Source organism: Oncorhynchus keta, chromosome 26 (genome assembly GCF_023373465.1).
Source record: "Oncorhynchus keta strain PuntledgeMale-10-30-2019 chromosome 26, Oket_V2, whole genome shotgun sequence".
NCBI classification, from domain to species: domain Eukaryota; kingdom Metazoa; phylum Chordata; class Actinopteri; order Salmoniformes; family Salmonidae; genus Oncorhynchus; species Oncorhynchus keta.
In genome coordinates, this window is record NC_068446.1 from 28,132,630 (window position 1) to 28,149,958 (window position 17,329).

A 17,329-nucleotide genomic window follows, 5' to 3' on the forward strand; every position below is an offset into this window, starting at 1 on the left:
AATTAGGTGAGAAGAACAGAGGGAAATGCCTGTCTGATAAATGCTGTGATCTCCTCATTGTACTTTAAGAGCTGAAGAGCATGGATTAAATAAGAGAAAATAGGCCCCTACCAGAATAATAATTTGTGGGATCTGTCTGAGTACTGTGTTTGTGTGTGTGTGTGTGTGTGTGTGTGTGTGTGTGTGTGTGTGTGTGTGTGTGTGTGTGTGTGTGTGTGTGTGTGTGAGAGAGAGAGAGAGACAGAGAGACAGAGAGAGAAAAGAGAAATAAAAAGAGAGGGAGAATTTGTTTGTCACAGTCTGTTCGTTTTCCTGTCATAGTGTGTGCCTGTGTGTATTTGTGTCTGTGCGCCTAAATGTGTGTGTTTGTTTCTCTACCACAGTGTGTGTGTTTGTGTGTGTGTGTGTGTGTGTGTGTGTGTGATTCAGTGCTGTCCAGGATTTGTTGAATGGATGCCCTGTTAGTATCCTCTCCACTCTCTAGCAGCCGCGCAGGCCAGCGCCCCTCAGAGCAAGTGTTGAGCCCACTGTGCTAAAATAACAGGTGCCCCTGTCCTGTCGCAGGGGTCTCAATCCTGTCCCCGCCACCCCCTCCTGGGGGTTATGTTACCTGGTCAGGGTAGCCCGATCACTGGCTACCACCCCCTGACTATTGAGCTGCCTGCCTGGGGGCCCCAAGGCTAACCTGCTCTGCCAGCCCTCCCCTCTCCCTCCCACTGGACCTTGATGTCAGGCCCTCCCAAGCAGTGTGGCCTCTCTTTGGGCTGTCAGGAGAAGGACACTGCCCACTGGGACTCTGAATGGGACAAATTTACCGTAGCAATGTTTCCACTTAGCACGTGGCGTTAGGAGAAAGGGAAGGTGAATGAGAGGCTTGGTCAGTGTCAGTCCGTGCTGCAGAGTGAGGAGTGGACAGACAGGGCTCTTGTGTGCTCCTTTGCAGGAATCAGCAGTGCCTTGTATTTTATCCATTTCACCTCACCATTTAGGCACGGCGCCCAGCAGCCATCCGCTGCTACCACTGTTTATGTTTGCCCAAGGCCGCTGCTGGGGTTGCTATGGCAGCAGATAAACAGGTTAGCCGGTGACCCCTGGGGCCTCCATTCCCAGGCTCCAATGGGCTTGCAGTGTAGCGGCTACCCCTCACCTGCGGCGAGGTGCGGCTGGAGCTGGCCAGAGGTCACCAAGCCACCAATCCCTCCTGTTGTTTAATCACACTCTCCCTCATCATCTGCACTTTCCATTTGATTTCCCCTCTCTCCTTTCCTCCCATATGGCTCCGATCATATATATCTCTAGTACACACACTTTTTCACGCTCAAGGTTTTCTTTATACTTATATGTGAGTTTGGGTACCCTAGACACTGGAAAGACTGTAGAATAAATAACCAACCCCTGGGTAATATGTTGTCTCGTGAGTTTTAAACTATGGCACAAAAATTCTACAAAATGTCAATTTGTGTGTTATTGTTCTTTACTGCCCCATCTATCATCAGGCTGGTAAAGCCATTGGCTATAGGAGAATAGAATGTAGAATAGAACCGTAGAAAATAATGTAGGAAAACAGTATGAAAATGTATGCACTCACTACTGTACGGCTCTGGATAAGAGCTTCTGCTAAATTACTACAATGTAAATTATAAACTGGGTGGGTTGATTGGCTGAGTGGGTTGATTAGGTTGATTGGCTGATGGCCATCTTATATCAGACTGTATACCACGGGTATGACAAAACATTTAATTTTACTGCTCTAATTATGTTGGTAACCAGTTTATAATAGCAATAAGGCACCTCGGGGGTTTGTGATATATGGACAATATACCACGGCTACGGGCTGTGTCCAGTTGTGGCGTGCCTAAGAACAGCCCTTAGTCGTGGTATATTGGCCATATATCACACCTCCTCGGGTATTGCTTAAATGTACTGTATATCTAGTGCAATACCAAAGCAAGGCAGGAGGATAAACGAAGCGGTACAAAGATAATGTCTCCTGAAATAGTCAATAATCAGAGCTCTTTCATTTTCCCTCAAAGGCTTTCCCATTGCTGCTCATTCTCATTCTGAGGCATATTTCTTCTATGTTATAATTTGGTGTCTGTGGCCTCTAACAGTGGAGAGGCTCTGGGAAGGTGAAGGGTATCTGTTACATAAGCCTGAGGTGATGGAGGAGCACAAAGCTACAGTCTCTCTGAGGACTGACTCGGCTAGCTGTTGAATAAAAAGCCCTCTGTATGGTTAATACATTACTTCTCCATGTTTAGATGTAGGAGAGGGGGGATTCATTCCACTACAGAGAAAATACACATTTCCATGGATACAATTCCATAGTGCCTTTGGCAGTGCATCATGAAGGATATTGTGCAGGAAAGGCAGGCAGATGTGATGGAGCAGGATGAGGCATTACTTCCTGGACATGAATGAACATACAGTCTATGTGTGAGGATGCTTTATATAGGCTGTTTTTTTGTCATTGAGGCACTCTGACATGGCTCTCTCCCTTCGGTGCATTTTTTTACCTTTATTTAACTAGGCAAGTCAGTTAAGAACAAATTCTTATTTTCAATGACGGCTTAGGAACAGTGAGATAACTGCCAGTTCAGGGGCAGAACGACAGATTTGTACCTTGTCAGCTGGTTGGTTGTGACTGTACCACCATCGACATGGCCAATGTGGCGTATAGAGGTTTGTTAATGAGTGGAGAGACTAACGATGGGCCATCGCAAGGAAAGATGTGGACAGACTGGTCCCCCTTTACTTTACCACACACACACACACACACACACACACACACACACACACACACACACACACACACACACACACACACACACACACACACACACACACACACACACACACACACACACACACACACACACACACACACACACACAATCACACAATCACACACACACGATGAGGCGGCTTGCATGGAGACTCTAATAGTACCCTGTGGAGAGATGTGTAACAGGCCGTTTCCCGTTAAACTCCACATACACAATTAACAAGCATACCCTTAATACCTTAGATGCCTCATCTTTCCCATTTGGCCAACCTGGCTCTTTTTGTGTTGTTGCTGACTAACAGACCATTGTTGTTGGATGGGGAGGAAGTGGGAGTGATTGAGTCACACTTCACCACCACAGTGTGAGGCTGTGGATGTGTGCCCTTTAGGCCCACAGATATCATACTCCTCATTTATGGCTGCCTTTATTTTAGAGAGACTATATCCTCCAATTGCTTGTTTTGCTGAGAAACGATGAGATTGTGCTTGTTTATCATTCTAAGCCTAGCGACTCCTCCTTCTGTTCAAAGTGTACTGTAGTTTACCAGTAGCTAATGTGGTCCTCTTCATTACCAGCCCATTCTGTTCTATTCTGTTTCTCTCTGTCTGCCTGCCTGTTTTGCTGTGTTTATTTTTCTCATGTACAGTGCCACTTGTTTTCCGCTTTGAAGAAATGAATGGCTTACTGCACTCTGCGAGGGGAGCCAGTCATGCGTTAGGCAGTCAGGCTGAAGAGAAACTGTACCGAGGGGAGGGATGGGTGAGGGGGTCAGGCATGAGGAGGGAGTGGTGCCAAGGCCTGGGTGTCCTGTGTGATGGGTGAAGTCCAGCTGTGAGGTAATGTTCACAGAGACCCAGGGAGGGGGAGAGATGGAGAGAGGAGGGGGATGACGGTCAGTGTCAGGGGGCAGAGATGCAGTAGCAGTGGAGGACCAGCAGGATTACACTGGGTGGGCAGAAGCATAATAGACTCTGTAGACTGCTTACTCTGATGAAGTGGGCCCTCGAAAGCACTAAATCAACTGTTCACGAAGCACCAATTAATGTATGGTGCCGGCATCTCTGGTGTGAGGAATCAAAGATGTCTGGCTGTGCTGAGCGTCTGCTCTGCCCCCTCTCTGTGGAGCCAGCCAGAGAGCCATGGCCTGAGTCAGAGATGAGGGAAGGATAGAGAACGTGTGATGGAGGGAAGGGGGGCCCAGGGGCCATCTGGAGGCAACAGGTCTCAGGACAGCAGGTGGGTTCCAATCAGAGCATCACATGGCCTGTGTCAGGGCCTGAGTCTGAGCCAGGGTCTCCCCTATCCAAGACCCCCACATCCCTCCTTCTAACAGGCCACAATCTGTCACCTGCCATCCTCTATTAGCTCCAGTCGTGCAGTTAAGCATTATGGATTGAAGAGCTGGTGGTCGTTGGTGGACAACATAATTGTGGAAATTGACTGCGAATGTTTGATGACTATTATTAACACAATCTTTCCAGATGAGTGGGTTTGGTTGTAGGTAGGAAATACATTGGTGAGTGTTCTGCATACTCAAAGAATATGTTATATGTGATAGAGAGGATTATGGAGCTTTAACAGCTAATCTGTTTATGAGGCACCGCATATCTGCCTTTTTTGGATACTATATACTGTACATACACTAGACTGTAGTTCCTGTATTTTATTGGAAATAAAGGATGTTGTATACTGTAGTTCCTGTATTTTATTTTAAATAAATGATGTTGTATACTGTAGTTCCTGTATTTTTTTGGAAATAAATGATGTTGTATACTGTAGTTCCTGTATTTGATTGGAAATAAAGGATGTTGTATACTGTAGTTCCTGTATTTTATTGGAAATAAAGGATGTTGTATACTGTAGTTCCTGTATGTTATTGGAAATAAAGGATGTTGTATACTGTAGTTCCTGTATTTTATTGGAAATAAAGGATGTTGTATACTGTAGTTCCTGTATTTTATTGGAAATAAAGGATGTTATATACTGTAGTTCCTGTATTTATTGGAAATAAAGGATGTTGTATACTGTAGTTCCTGTATTTTATTGGAAATAAAGGATGTTGTATACTGTAGTTCCTCTTTCAGGGTGGTAGTGGAGGACTATTTGCTGGTCTCCTATGTGGTTATTTGCTGTTCGTGTGCATTCAGAAATCCCATGACTACATGCCTGCTCATAACTAGAGGGTCATCTGTATTTGCATGTAAATGTTTTTCACCCCCTGGTCTGCTGGTGGAGCAATCAAAATGGCTCACTGTCTGCCTCGCTTAGAGAGAGGGCGGGCTGACTGTCAGTGACATTCAGAGCAGTGCCACCCGCCCGCCCGACAGGGTTTTAATGCGTAGGGATTTTTCTCCTTGATATGCTCTCTAGCCAGTGGATCTCTGTGTGAATATTCATGCACATCCTCCTGCCTTTAATGACTTGTTTTGCCGCAAACATCAGAGCTCAGCCCCCAGCATCGCTCCGACCGCGCCTCCACTCTGTTCATTGGCCCAATCCCTTGGCGCCCGTAAGATGGACACATCCAAGGTTTTCTGCTCAAAGTATGGCACACTCATCCGCCCGTCTGACTCACATACACATATCAGGGTCGGTTGTTTGAAGTTCGTCAGTTCAGCTCTAACAGTTCAGCTCGAGGAGTTCTTATTGTCAGAATGGAACATCTATAACTCAGCTTGAGAACTTTGACTTTGCAGCATGGGGAGTGAGTTCAGTTAGATGGCAGTATTTCAACGCTGGTGGTACTGTGCCATGGAATGAGCTCTGCTTTGGACATTTCTCTATTTCTCTATGTGAGAGTTTAGTGGTGATTTGCTCTGGCCATCATTTAATTTCGCTTGGTGGTTTGGTGTGTGTGCCGATAGCCTTGGTGTTTTGCCATCACTAGTGTGTGTGTGTGTGTGTGTGTGTCTGTATTGGGTTATGTGTGTATGTGTATGTATATATATGTCTGTATATAATGTATGCATTACCATCATACTTCAGTGATTGCCCCGTTCCTCCTTGTAATTACATGGTTGTATGGTTGGTCTGTGGGTGCTAGAGCATGACCAGCTAATTCTGGGAGACCATTGGCTGGAGCTGTGGGTCTCCTGGGCAGACAGCCACTCAGCCATGTGACAGGCCTAGAAAATTGGCTTTTTTCAGTAGCATGCAGCAACAGTTCCCAGATTTCTCTGTTGTTTGTCCCTTGCTTGTAGACTAACCTTTTAAACAATTATCTGCTTGCTCCATATAAATAGCATAGCTTGTCCCCTCTGTTTTGTTTCAGTCCTGGCCTGCTCTCTCGCTTAGCCATTGCAGTAGCCAAGGAAACTCGATCCCTGAGACTAAACTAAAGCAATAATCAGGCCAGGCTGAAGTGCCTGAGAATCCAGCTCTCACAGGCCTGTAGCCTGTAGCCTGTCATAACTTCATGTTCCCTGAAAGGCTACGGGTGGGGTAACAAGGGCACGGCAAGGCAATGACAGAGTTTTTCCATGTTCACGCAACTGAAGAATAGCCACAAAAAAAGAGTAGCAACAATAAAATCTAATATTATGATGGTGTGGAAATTGTGAGCACATGCTGGCACCAGGGAAGAATAGCCCAATCATCGTAGAAATATGTAAAGGTAAAGATTCTAAACAGCCCTGTTACACTCAGCATACTCCTGGCTTTCAGGGAATCAAACTGTTTTGGAACTCTTCTCTTTACTGACTTCCCTAGTTAAATAAAGGTTAAATAAAATGATTGATGAATCTCGGCCAGAGTGTATATAATTGTACTGCCCCAGTGTTGAGTGCTTCGTTTAAGTAACACTGGAGAGTGCTGTTCCTGCCAAATGTTAAATATGGCAGTCATTTTAGGATGGGTTTTTATGGCCTTTGGACAGGAGTGTTCCTCCCTCTGCTACTTGTATTTTTTGGCCTGGACATTTCACCCGCTTGGTGCTTCTCGCTGCTGCTGTCATCGGCACCATTAGCGGACACTACAAAGTGGCTTTGAAGCTCCACAGGGCTCAGGGCCTTAAAGAGGGACAGCTCGGGAGTTCAGCGTTGATCCTTAGTTCAGATTTCGGTCCCCTCCTATACGATAAGGCCCTCAGGACAGCTGGGCCAATTATTCTCCCCCTGTCGACTCTCTCTCTCTCTGTTTCTCTCTCTCTTCCCTTTTCATTCTCCCTCTCTCACACCATGTGTGACCTTGGAAAGGTCCAGGCAAAACATTTAGCCCTTTTAAAAAAAGGGAGTATTGTAACATGCCTTGATAGTAACGTACAGTATATCTATGTTAAGACAGAACCTAAAAACCAAAATAAGTCATGTTGTAAAAATGACACTCAATAACACAGGCATTGATCTGTTTTCTATAGCAGATGTAGTGACTGTTGGCAAGTTAACATTTTATTGGCGAATCTCTTGTTAAGTGGATGCCTTGTGTGCATTTACTTGACTGTGTTTCAATTCCTAATCAGATGGTTAATTTACTATCTTGGGGACATTTACCAGCTGGCTGTATGGAACGCAGGCTGATCCCACCTCTTTATCTCTGCCTCCATGTCTCCCATTGGTGTCTCCATGGTTTCCACACATGCAGTTTTGTTTTGGGAGTGGAGGAGTCCAGAAGGTGAGGGGGATAAGGGTGCAGGGCTTGAGGAGGGATGTGTGTGCGTAGGAGTGTGTGTGTGTTGGGGGTGGTGGGGGGGGGGTTCATGTGACAGTCGTCCTGTCTCTGCATCAGCAGGCAAGGTGTCGGGGAGATTTGGCTGGCAGATCTTAATCAGCCATCAGCCGAGTGCTGAGAAGGAAAGTCCATGCAAATCCCTGCGTCGGCAGCTGTGTAGTGTCCTTCATTAATGTAATAACACTCCTCCATTATTCCAGCTTCACACTGAGTCCAGCACCGTATCCACATACTCCTAATGGCTGCCTGACTTGATGACTGGCTGGCCGGGGACCGCCGCCCGCCCGACAGACACCTTTATATATTTATATACTTGTCACTTAGCCTTTGTCACATTCACAGCAAGGAAAGTGGAAAAGCTGATTATGTTGCCTGGAATCTATTATGTTTGTATTTCACTGGCCACTAGGCTGTGCTTTGGCTGCATTGTTATGCATGTTCCCTGTTGCTGATAAGAAGTAATTAATGGTGTGGCTGTGCAGGCCTCTTCCTAGAGAGTTGACGCAGCATCCAGGCTCAAGCAGCTGCTGAGGTGCTTTTTGTTCACATGAAGAGTGTTTGTCTTTGTCTGCTCCGCTGTCGATGGAGGTGCGTTCTTTTCTCATCGGATAATCCCTTTCTGTTTTTCCATGTCAAATGAGACAGTGTGTCACTCCTCAGACTGAGAAGGAGTGCCAGACTTCCAACAGCAGTGCTCAACCAGGCTGGGCGTGTTAAAACAGTTTATGTGTGTGTCTCAAGAGCCTCATCTGTACCCTAGTGTCTCACTCCAGGCTCTTCATTAGTGTGGATGTTAATGAGTCACACTCTGATCAGTGCAGCATCAAATCAAATTGTATTCATCACATGCTTCATAAACAACAGGTGTAGACTAACAGTGAAATGCTTACTTACGGGCCCTTCCCAACCATGCAGATAGAAAGAAAATAGAGAAGTAATAGAAAAGTAAAACACGTAATAAATAAATAAAAATCTATAATAATATATACACAGAAACTATGCAGTATTTTGTTTTATTGTTAGGTTATTTGTCAGATATTACTGCACGGTCGGAACTAGAAGCACAAGCATTTTGCTACTCTCGCATTAACATCTGCTAACCATGTGTATGTGACCAATAAAATTTGATTTGATTTGACAATGAGTAACAATAACTTGGCTATATACAAGGAGTTACAGTACTGAGTGGATGTGCAGGGGTACGAGGTAATAACTTGGCTATATACAAGGTGTTACAGTACTGAGTGGATGTGCAGGGGTACGAGGTAATAACTTGGCTATATACAAGGTGTTACAGTACTGAGTGGATGTGCAGGGGTACGAGGTAATAACTTGGCTATATACAAGGTGTTACAGTACTGAGTGGATGTACAGGGGTACGAGGTAGTTGAGGTAGATATGTTACTAGGAATAATGAGACAGATAGTAAACAGTAGCAGCAGAATACGTAATGCGTCCATAAAAGTCCTTGTAAAAAGGGTCAATGCAGATAGTCCGGGTAGCTATTTTATTAACTATACTGAACAAAAATATAAACGGAACATGTAAAGTGTTGGTTCCGTGTTTCATGAGCTGAAATAAAAGATCCAAGAAATGTTCCATACGCACAAAAAACACATTTATAAAATTGTTTTTGCTTTAATTTGCTTACATCCCTGTTAGTGAGCAAATCCCTCTTAGACAAGATATCCACCTGACAGGTGTGGTATATCAAGAAGCTGATTGAACAGCATGATCATTACGCAGGTGTACCTTGTGCTGGGGACAATAAAAAGCAACTCTAAAATGTGAAGTTTTGTCACACAACACAATGCCAAAGATGTCTCACGTTTTGAAGGATTGTGCAATTGGCATGCTGACTGCAGGAATGTCGACCAGAGCTGTTGCCAGAAAATGTAATGTTAATTTCTCTACCATAAACTGCCTCCAACGTTGTTTTAGAGAATTTGGCAGTACGTCCAACCGGCCTCATAAACGCAGACCAGGTGTAACCACGCCAGCCCAGGACATCCACATCCGGCTTCTTCACCTGCAGGATCGTCTGAGACCAGCAACCCGGACAGCTGATGAAGTATGTGGAGTATTTCTGTCTGAAATAAAGCCCTTTTGTGGGCTCCCCAGTGGGGGCGCCTATGCCCACCCAGGGCCATCCAAGGCTGCGGCCCTTCCCAGTCATGTGAAGTTCATAGATTAGGTCCTAATTTATTTATTTTAATTGGCTGATTTCCTTAAATGAACTGTAACTCAGTAAAATCTTTGAAATTGTTGCATGTTGCGTTTATATTTTTGTTCAGTATATTTAAATATTTAGCGGTCTTATGGCCTTCCTCTGACATCGCCTGGTATAGAGGTCCTGGATAGTAGCGAGCTCGGCCCCAGTGATGTACTGTGGTGCCTTGTGGTCGGATGCGCAGTTGCCATACCAAGCGGTAATGTAGCCAGTCAAGAGGCTCTCAATGGTGCAGCTGTAGAACTTTTTGAGGATCTGAGGACCAGTGTCAAATCATCCTAAGGGGAAAGAGTCATTGTTGTGCCCTCGACTGTGTTGGTGTGTGTGGACCATAATAGATCCTTAGTGATGTTGGCACGGAGAAACTTGAAGCTCTCGACCCACTCCACTACAACCCCATCGATGTGGATGGGGTCGTGCTCTGCCCTCTGTTTCCTGTAGTCCACGGTCAGCTTCTTTGTCTTGCTGACGTTGAGGGAGAGGTTGTTTTCCTGGCACCACCTCCTCCTTGTCCCATCGCCATCTGTGATCAGGCCTACCACCATCGTGTCTCATGTCTCTGCCCATTTGCCAGCCAGGGGCTCAGTCAGCTCTACCTGGCCTGGTGTAACAGATGTAAATCGTACTCTCCTTGCATTGTGTTTTATCTAAATAAATCACCCCAGCCTTTGGTCCCAGTTGAGCATGATTTATTTCTGTTGTTAAATAGGAAACAGCATGTTAGTTGTGTAGGGCTTAACGATGTTGATGGCCGTCGATGGTCAAATCTGTAGCATGAAAACAACTGCGTTAGCAGTGGGCTTATGTGACCATTACATCAGTGTATGCTAGCTAACACACTTATTTACAGCAATCATATGCCAAAGCACATCCCAGAAAGCCCCTCAATCCCTAACAGGTACCATATACCCACACATGTATAAATCAGTAATGTACAGCAAACTTGTATACATTGTAAAATAGAAAATAGAAAACCGTATTCAGAACGTGACCTACCCCTTGCATCACATTTTCATACTGGTGCGATCTGATGTTCGCGATCTCCCCCTATCTGCATGCGGGGCCAATCACAACACACCTTATTGTCATCAGAGTTGAACCAACCAATAAGAATGCTTGAACATTGAGTACACCTTTCTTTAGAGGCAAGTGGAAACATTACCAATCCCGTTACATTGGCATGGGTGAGGTGGACACTATGGACTACCCCTCCCTGCTCTGCGGCACTGTGCCCTACCTTGCTTGCCCATCACTGGTGCTAAGGTGCATTAATGAGTTGCTGGGGTGTGAGGTTCTTCTCTCCCAGTGGCTGATGGGCGTAAGTCTGTCACAGTGTGTGGCTTATTAGCTCCCGACAGAGTCCCCGACCTACTTTATCTCTGCCTCCATTCACAGCAGCAAGACAGGGAGCCCAACCAGAGGCCATTACTACTACCAAGGAGACGCTGAGCACAGCCACACAAACATGCGCACACACACACAGCTCAGCAACAGAAAATATTCGGCAACAGAAAAGGCCTTAATAGCGTTTGTGTGATATTGTCCCATGGGAGAGTGTTGCTGTAAGCTTAAACTCCTGCTGTGGAAATACATCTTAAAGCCATGCATGCTCTGCTACTTGGTGCACTTTGTTGAACTGCTCACATTCATTCTCCCTGACTAAACCCTATGAGAGTAGGGTGTATTTTTGGGGATCCCGCCCTAGAAATAGTTGATGGTTTGTAAACACAGTCTCAGTTCTCCCTCCCTCCCAACCTTATTGGAGAGCATGATTTCAATCATGCTGATATTGGACATGTCAAACTAGTTTTCACAGGCAGATATTGTTATTTAGTCTGTCTGTCTGTACGCCTGTCTGTACGACTGTCTGTGTATACACAGTATTTGTTATTGTTGTGACCACAGTATTTGTTATTGTTGAGAGGCGTCGCCGGGAAGTTAAACCCATGGCATGGTTATTGTAAGCCTTACAGAGTTGCCTGCCAGACAGTTTTTTTCAGAGCCCTGGGACCCAACCCTACATAGCCAGAGTAATTCCTCTGCATCGCATTAACATAATCTTAATGTAAATGATTATACACTCAAACCCAGGCAGGCCCACCAACCAACGTAACCAACTAGTCTGGAAAATGAGAATGCCCACTCGCGGTTGAGTCATCTGTGTCTTATAGCCACAGTATCTCTACATCAATCTTTTATACCGCAGAACAATACATATCCTCAATTACAGAATTCAGTCCAGCGTGTTTTAGGGGGTGTGATGGTAAAGACTACCTTCTCTGCTTTGGGATTTCTATGGTTATCAGAAAAGTATTTTTGCTGTTATTCTGATAGTTCTTTTAATATAGTGTCATAAACCCTTCTCCTGACTTGGATGTAAAACATGCATATGAAGAAGTCTATAAATGAGTTTTCTGGCCCACTATCTCGTAGCATACACCCATCCTGTATGTGACAATGTGCCAATCAGGTTGTGCCGCAGTGGGGTTGGTTATAGCTCTCGAAGTTGAGTGAGAGTGTATTTAAGAATTAATATGAGTGTTGTGTTGGTTGTGTTCATTGTTTTTTGTGCATTAGGGAGGAGGATGGTGCAACATTAGGCTGTCAACAAAGGTGTCTTACCCAGAAAAACAAACAAGGTTGTTTCACTACTTACTTCGTGCTGGTAAGTGATACCACAGAAGAAAAGAGGGAACGTCATAAACATGACACTTTAAGTAAGCAATTTTATGATAATTAGTGAGATGCACGGCTGTTTAAAATGCAGACAGACTTCCGAGAGTGAGGAGAGAGGAGGACAACAGAAAGGAAAACAGAAAAACCAGAGAGCAATCACGTCGCACGAGCGACAGCGGTTTATGTATTTCATTACAACCGGAACACAACGTAAATAGCTTGTTATTTCAGGAAGTGCTTTCGTTTGTTCCCCTCAGAATAGCTTGGAAAATTGGTCTGGGACTGTCTATTGTATCAAGTGTTACAGTGTATTTTATAAGAGCCCCTTGATATAGAGTACTGCCCAATCCCCTAGCCATTGGCAGGGCTGGTTAATATAGAGATCCAAATGCATCCTTTCAACCAATACAGGAACCCCCTCAACCACCACCGTCCCTCCTAATGTAATGGTGGGTGTCAGCATGTGAAATACAGCCAGACTCTTTTACTGGGCTATAATAGAACCACTCCTATGGAAAGCTCAGTGTCCATGGCAAGACCTAGATAGACAGATAGCCTGGACAGAATAGCCCAGACAGCCAGAAGAACCTCATTCCAAACCAGGCCTAGTATCACTGCCAATATACAGTACCAGTCAAATGTTTGGACACACCTACTCATTCCAGGGTTTTTCTTTATTCTTACTATTTTCTAAATTGTAGAATAATAGTGAAGACTTCCAAACTATGAAATAAGACGTATGGAATCACGTAGTAACCAAAAAATGTAAAATAATTGTTATATTTGAGATTCTTTAAAGTAACCATCCTTTGCCTTGATGACAGCTTTGCACACACATTCTCTCAACCAGCTTCATGAGGTAGTCACCAGGAATGCATTTCAATTGTGCCTTGTTAAACGTTTCCTTCTTAATGTGTATGAGCCAATCAGTTGTGTTGTGACAAGGTAGGAGTGGTATACATAGATAGCCCTATTTGGTAAAATATCAAGTCCATATTATGGCAAGAACATCTCAAATAAGCAACGAGAAATCACAGTCCACCATTACTTTAAGACATGAAGGTCAGTCAATATGGAACATTTCAAGAACTTTGATAGTTTCTTCAAGTGCAGTCGCAAAAACCATCAAGCGCTGTGATGAAACTGGCTCTCATGAAGACCACCACAGGAATGGTAGACCCAGAGTTACATCTGCTGTAGAGGATACGTTCATTAGAGTTAACTACACCCCAGATTGCAGCCCAAATATATGCTTCACAGAGTTCAAGTAACAGACACATCTCAACATCAACAGTTCAGAGGAGACTGCGTGAATCAGGCCTTCATGGTTGAATTGCTGCAAAGAAACCACTACTAAAGGACACCAATAAGAAGAAGAGATTTGATTGGGCTGAGAAACACATGCAATGGACATTAGACCGGTGAATATCTGTCCTTTGGTCTGATGAGTCCAAATTTGAGATTTTTGGTTCCAACTGACTTGTCTTTGTGAGACACAGAGTAAGTGAACTGATGATCTCTGCATGGGTAGTTCCCACTGTGAAACATGGAGGAGGAGGTGTGATGGTGCATTGCTGGTGACACTATTTGTGATTTATTTAGAATTCAAGCCACACGTAACCAGCATGGCTACTACAGCATTCTTCAGCGATATGCCATCCCATCTGGTTTGCATTTTGTGGGAATATCATTTGTTTTTCAACAGGACAATGACCCAACACACGTAAGGGCTATTTGACCAAGAAGGAGAGTGATGGAGTGCTGCATCAGATGTCCTGGCCTCCACAATCACCCGACCTCAACCCAATTGAGATGGCTTGGGATTGAGTGAAGGAAAAGCAGCCAACAAGTGCTCAGAATGTGGGAACTCCTTCAAGACTGTTGGAAAAGCATTCCAAGTGAAGCTGGTTGAGAGAATTTTTGTATTTTACCTTTATTTAACTAGGCAAGTCAGTTAAGAACAAATTCTTATTTCCAATGACTGCCTGATCAGGGGGTAGAACCTTGTCAGCTCAGGGATTTGAACTTGCAACCTTCCGGTTACTAGTTACTATCCTTCCGGTTACTAGTCCAATGCTCTAACCACTAGGCTACCCTGCCGCCCCAAATGCCAAGTGTGTGCAAAGATGTCATCAAGGCACAGGGTGGCTACTTTGAAGAATCTAAAATTTGTTTAACACTTTTGAGTTTACTGCATGATTCCATATGTGTTATTTCATAGTTTTGATGTCTTCACTATTATTCTACAATGTAGAAAATAGTAAAAAAATAAAGAAAAACCATTGAATGAGTAGGTGTGTCCAAACCTTTGACTGGTACTGTATATTGATGCATCAACAGAGTCAGCCACGCCAAGAGGAGCACACAGGTCAATATCTGTGAATGAGAAGTGTAAAGGCCTCCACCCTGGTACAGTGTGTGTTAACTCGGAAGGCAAGTGGCCGAGCGAGCATCTCAAAGTCTCTCCAAGGGGACCTGGGGATGGCCCTGTGCTGTGTCTCTTTGAGTGGAGTGTGAAATAGTGTGTGTGTGTGTGTGTGTGTGTGTGTGTGTGTGTGTGTGTGTGTGTGCGTGCGTGCGTGCGTGCGTGCGTGCGTGCGTGCGTGCGTGTGTGTGTGTGCGTGTTATTAGTATTAGTATTTTATTAGGAGCCCCATTAGCTACTGCCAAAAGCAGCAACTACTCTTCCTGGGGTCCACACAAACACAAAACATGACATAATACATAACATTAATAGACAAGTACATCACGAGGACATAACTAAATATTTAAAATAAGAATACACACTTTCATACGTTTATGCGTCATAGAAGCTACTGAATGCAGGTGCAACACACAAAAATGAAACTGGAAATGCAATAACAAGGAGGTGTGTTGCAAATAGACTGACACTTAGCTAAATTCCCCTGATGTGAATATAGCAACCTTGTTTCGCTAAATTCCCCTGATGTGAATATAGCAACCTTGTTTCGCTAAATTCCCCTGATGTGAATATAGCAACCTTGTTTCGCTAAATTCCCCTGATGTGAATATAGCAACCTTGTTTCGCTAAATTCTCCTGACGTGACTATAGCAACCTTGTTTCGCTAAATTCCCCTGACGTGAATATAGCAACCTTGTTTCGCTAAATTCCCTGACGTGACTATAGCAACCTTGTTTCGCTAAATTCCCTGATGTGAATATAGCAACCTTGTTTCGCTAAATTCTCCTGACGTGACTATAGCAACCTTGTTTCGCTAAATTCCCCTGATGTGAATATAGCAACCTTGTTTCGCCCTAAACTTCCCCTGATGTGAATATAGCAACCTTGTTTCGCTAAATTCCCTGACGTGAATATAGCAACCTTGTTTCGCTAAATTCCCTGACGTGAATATAGCAACCTTGTTTCGCTAAATTCCCCTGATGTGAATATAGCAACCTTGTTTCGCTAAATTCCCCTGATGTGAATATAGCAACCTTGTTTCGCTAAATTCCCCTGACGTGACTATAGCAACCTTGTTTCGCTAAATTCCCCTGACGTGAATATAGCAAACTTGTTTCTATATTTACCGCCCGTAATGGGTATCCTGGGGTAGCATATAATATCTTAAACTTGTAGGCCTTTTGTTTCAGATACCACCCACTATAGGTTTCTGTAGATAAAATGCAACATTCATGAACATGCATAAATAACCAGGACAGTGTTTCAGATGGAGTTTCACTTATGTCTTTCACTGCGTTCAGTTCATAAATTGAACAGAATTTCATCATACGGGGCTTCACCTAATGTGTGTGTGTGTTTGTTTCCAGTCCAGCTGTCTGAGGCTGACCCAGGGCACAGGGTATTCACCTGTGGTCACGCCTCTGTAGTGTTCTGCCTGTGAGCCTCTAATGGATTGGTCAGGACAGGCAGGGGGATGTTGAGACATCTCCAGAATTACTTCCACTGTGACATAAGCAGGGGCAAACTTTGTGATTTGGAGGCCCCAGACAGAGTCTGTGCACGCGCTTACTAAAATGTATTATCTCTTAATGTGCCATTAACACAATCAGTCATTATGTTTTCATCTGATTGGCAAATAAATCACTTAATTTTTTTTGTTGCTACATTCATCCAAAATAATTCCAGGATCCAAACAGTGCAAAACAGTCTTACTACAGTATATGTAGCCCATGTATCGAATGCTGTCTGGACAAAAAGAGTACGACATGCCATACTCTCTTTTGACCAGACAGCATTTGTAATCTGATTACAGAAGTCAGTACAGAAAGGAAACACCACGTGAGCTTTTAACCATTTATTAGAAAAGATGAACAATGTAATGTCTTGATGTTAACCTGTTCTCCTCCAGGGTAGTTCACCATCAGAGTGAAGCGTAATAAAGATGGGAAACTAGCTGTAGGCAGTGAGCACGGTATGCTATACCAATCCCCTGCAGGAAGAAAAACCCAGAATGCAGACAGGTGGAGGATGGGGTTGTGGTGGGATATCAGAAAAAGCTAATATAGCGAATAACAGCTAGTTACAGCAGCAGCGGCCATGGCAGCAAGACACCAGCGAAACCAACCCAACCCTAATGACATGGCAGAGAGGGAGGGACAAGGACACAATGTCAGAAAGTGAGAGAGGGGAAGAGGTAGAGCGTTTGTACTGGGATGTACATGTATCTGTGCTTGCATGTCTGTTCATGGTTGTGTGTGTGTGCTTGTATGTATTTGTGTGTACTTCCCCCTCCCTGTTGGTTTTACAAAGTCATTTTGAGACCAGCAGCCGTCTCTAAAGTTCCAAGTCGCTCGGGTGGCTTGATAGAGTTTTGCACCAAGTGGATCACAGACAAGCCCTGGAGACACCAGTTAGTTAATTAACCAAAGAATGACACTGATTCACCAGGGTGATAAACAGGAATAAGGGAATCTCTTTCCCCCTCCTCTCCTCCTCCGGAGAGAGGGACTCTGTTTCAGGCTGTTTGCTCTTCCAACAGATGTAGGCATC

The 17,329-nt window shown here is 44.3% G+C and overlaps 1 protein-coding gene across 5 annotated transcripts in view; it reads left to right on the forward strand.

The window, feature by feature from the left end:
• Positions 1-17,329, forward strand: part of LOC118359206 (semaphorin-6B-like) — a 150,629-nt gene that overhangs the window by 2,521 nt on the left and 130,779 nt on the right. For 2 of the 5 annotated variants that reach the window (XM_052480483.1, XM_052480485.1), the window contains exon 2: positions 12,259-12,346. The exons of the other annotated variants lie outside the window; for them this stretch is intronic. In XM_052480483.1, the coding sequence (XP_052336443.1) occupies positions 12,259-12,346 (88 nt within the window). The remainder of the gene's footprint in view (positions 1-12,258; positions 12,347-17,329) is intronic. 5 annotated transcript variants of the gene reach the window in all.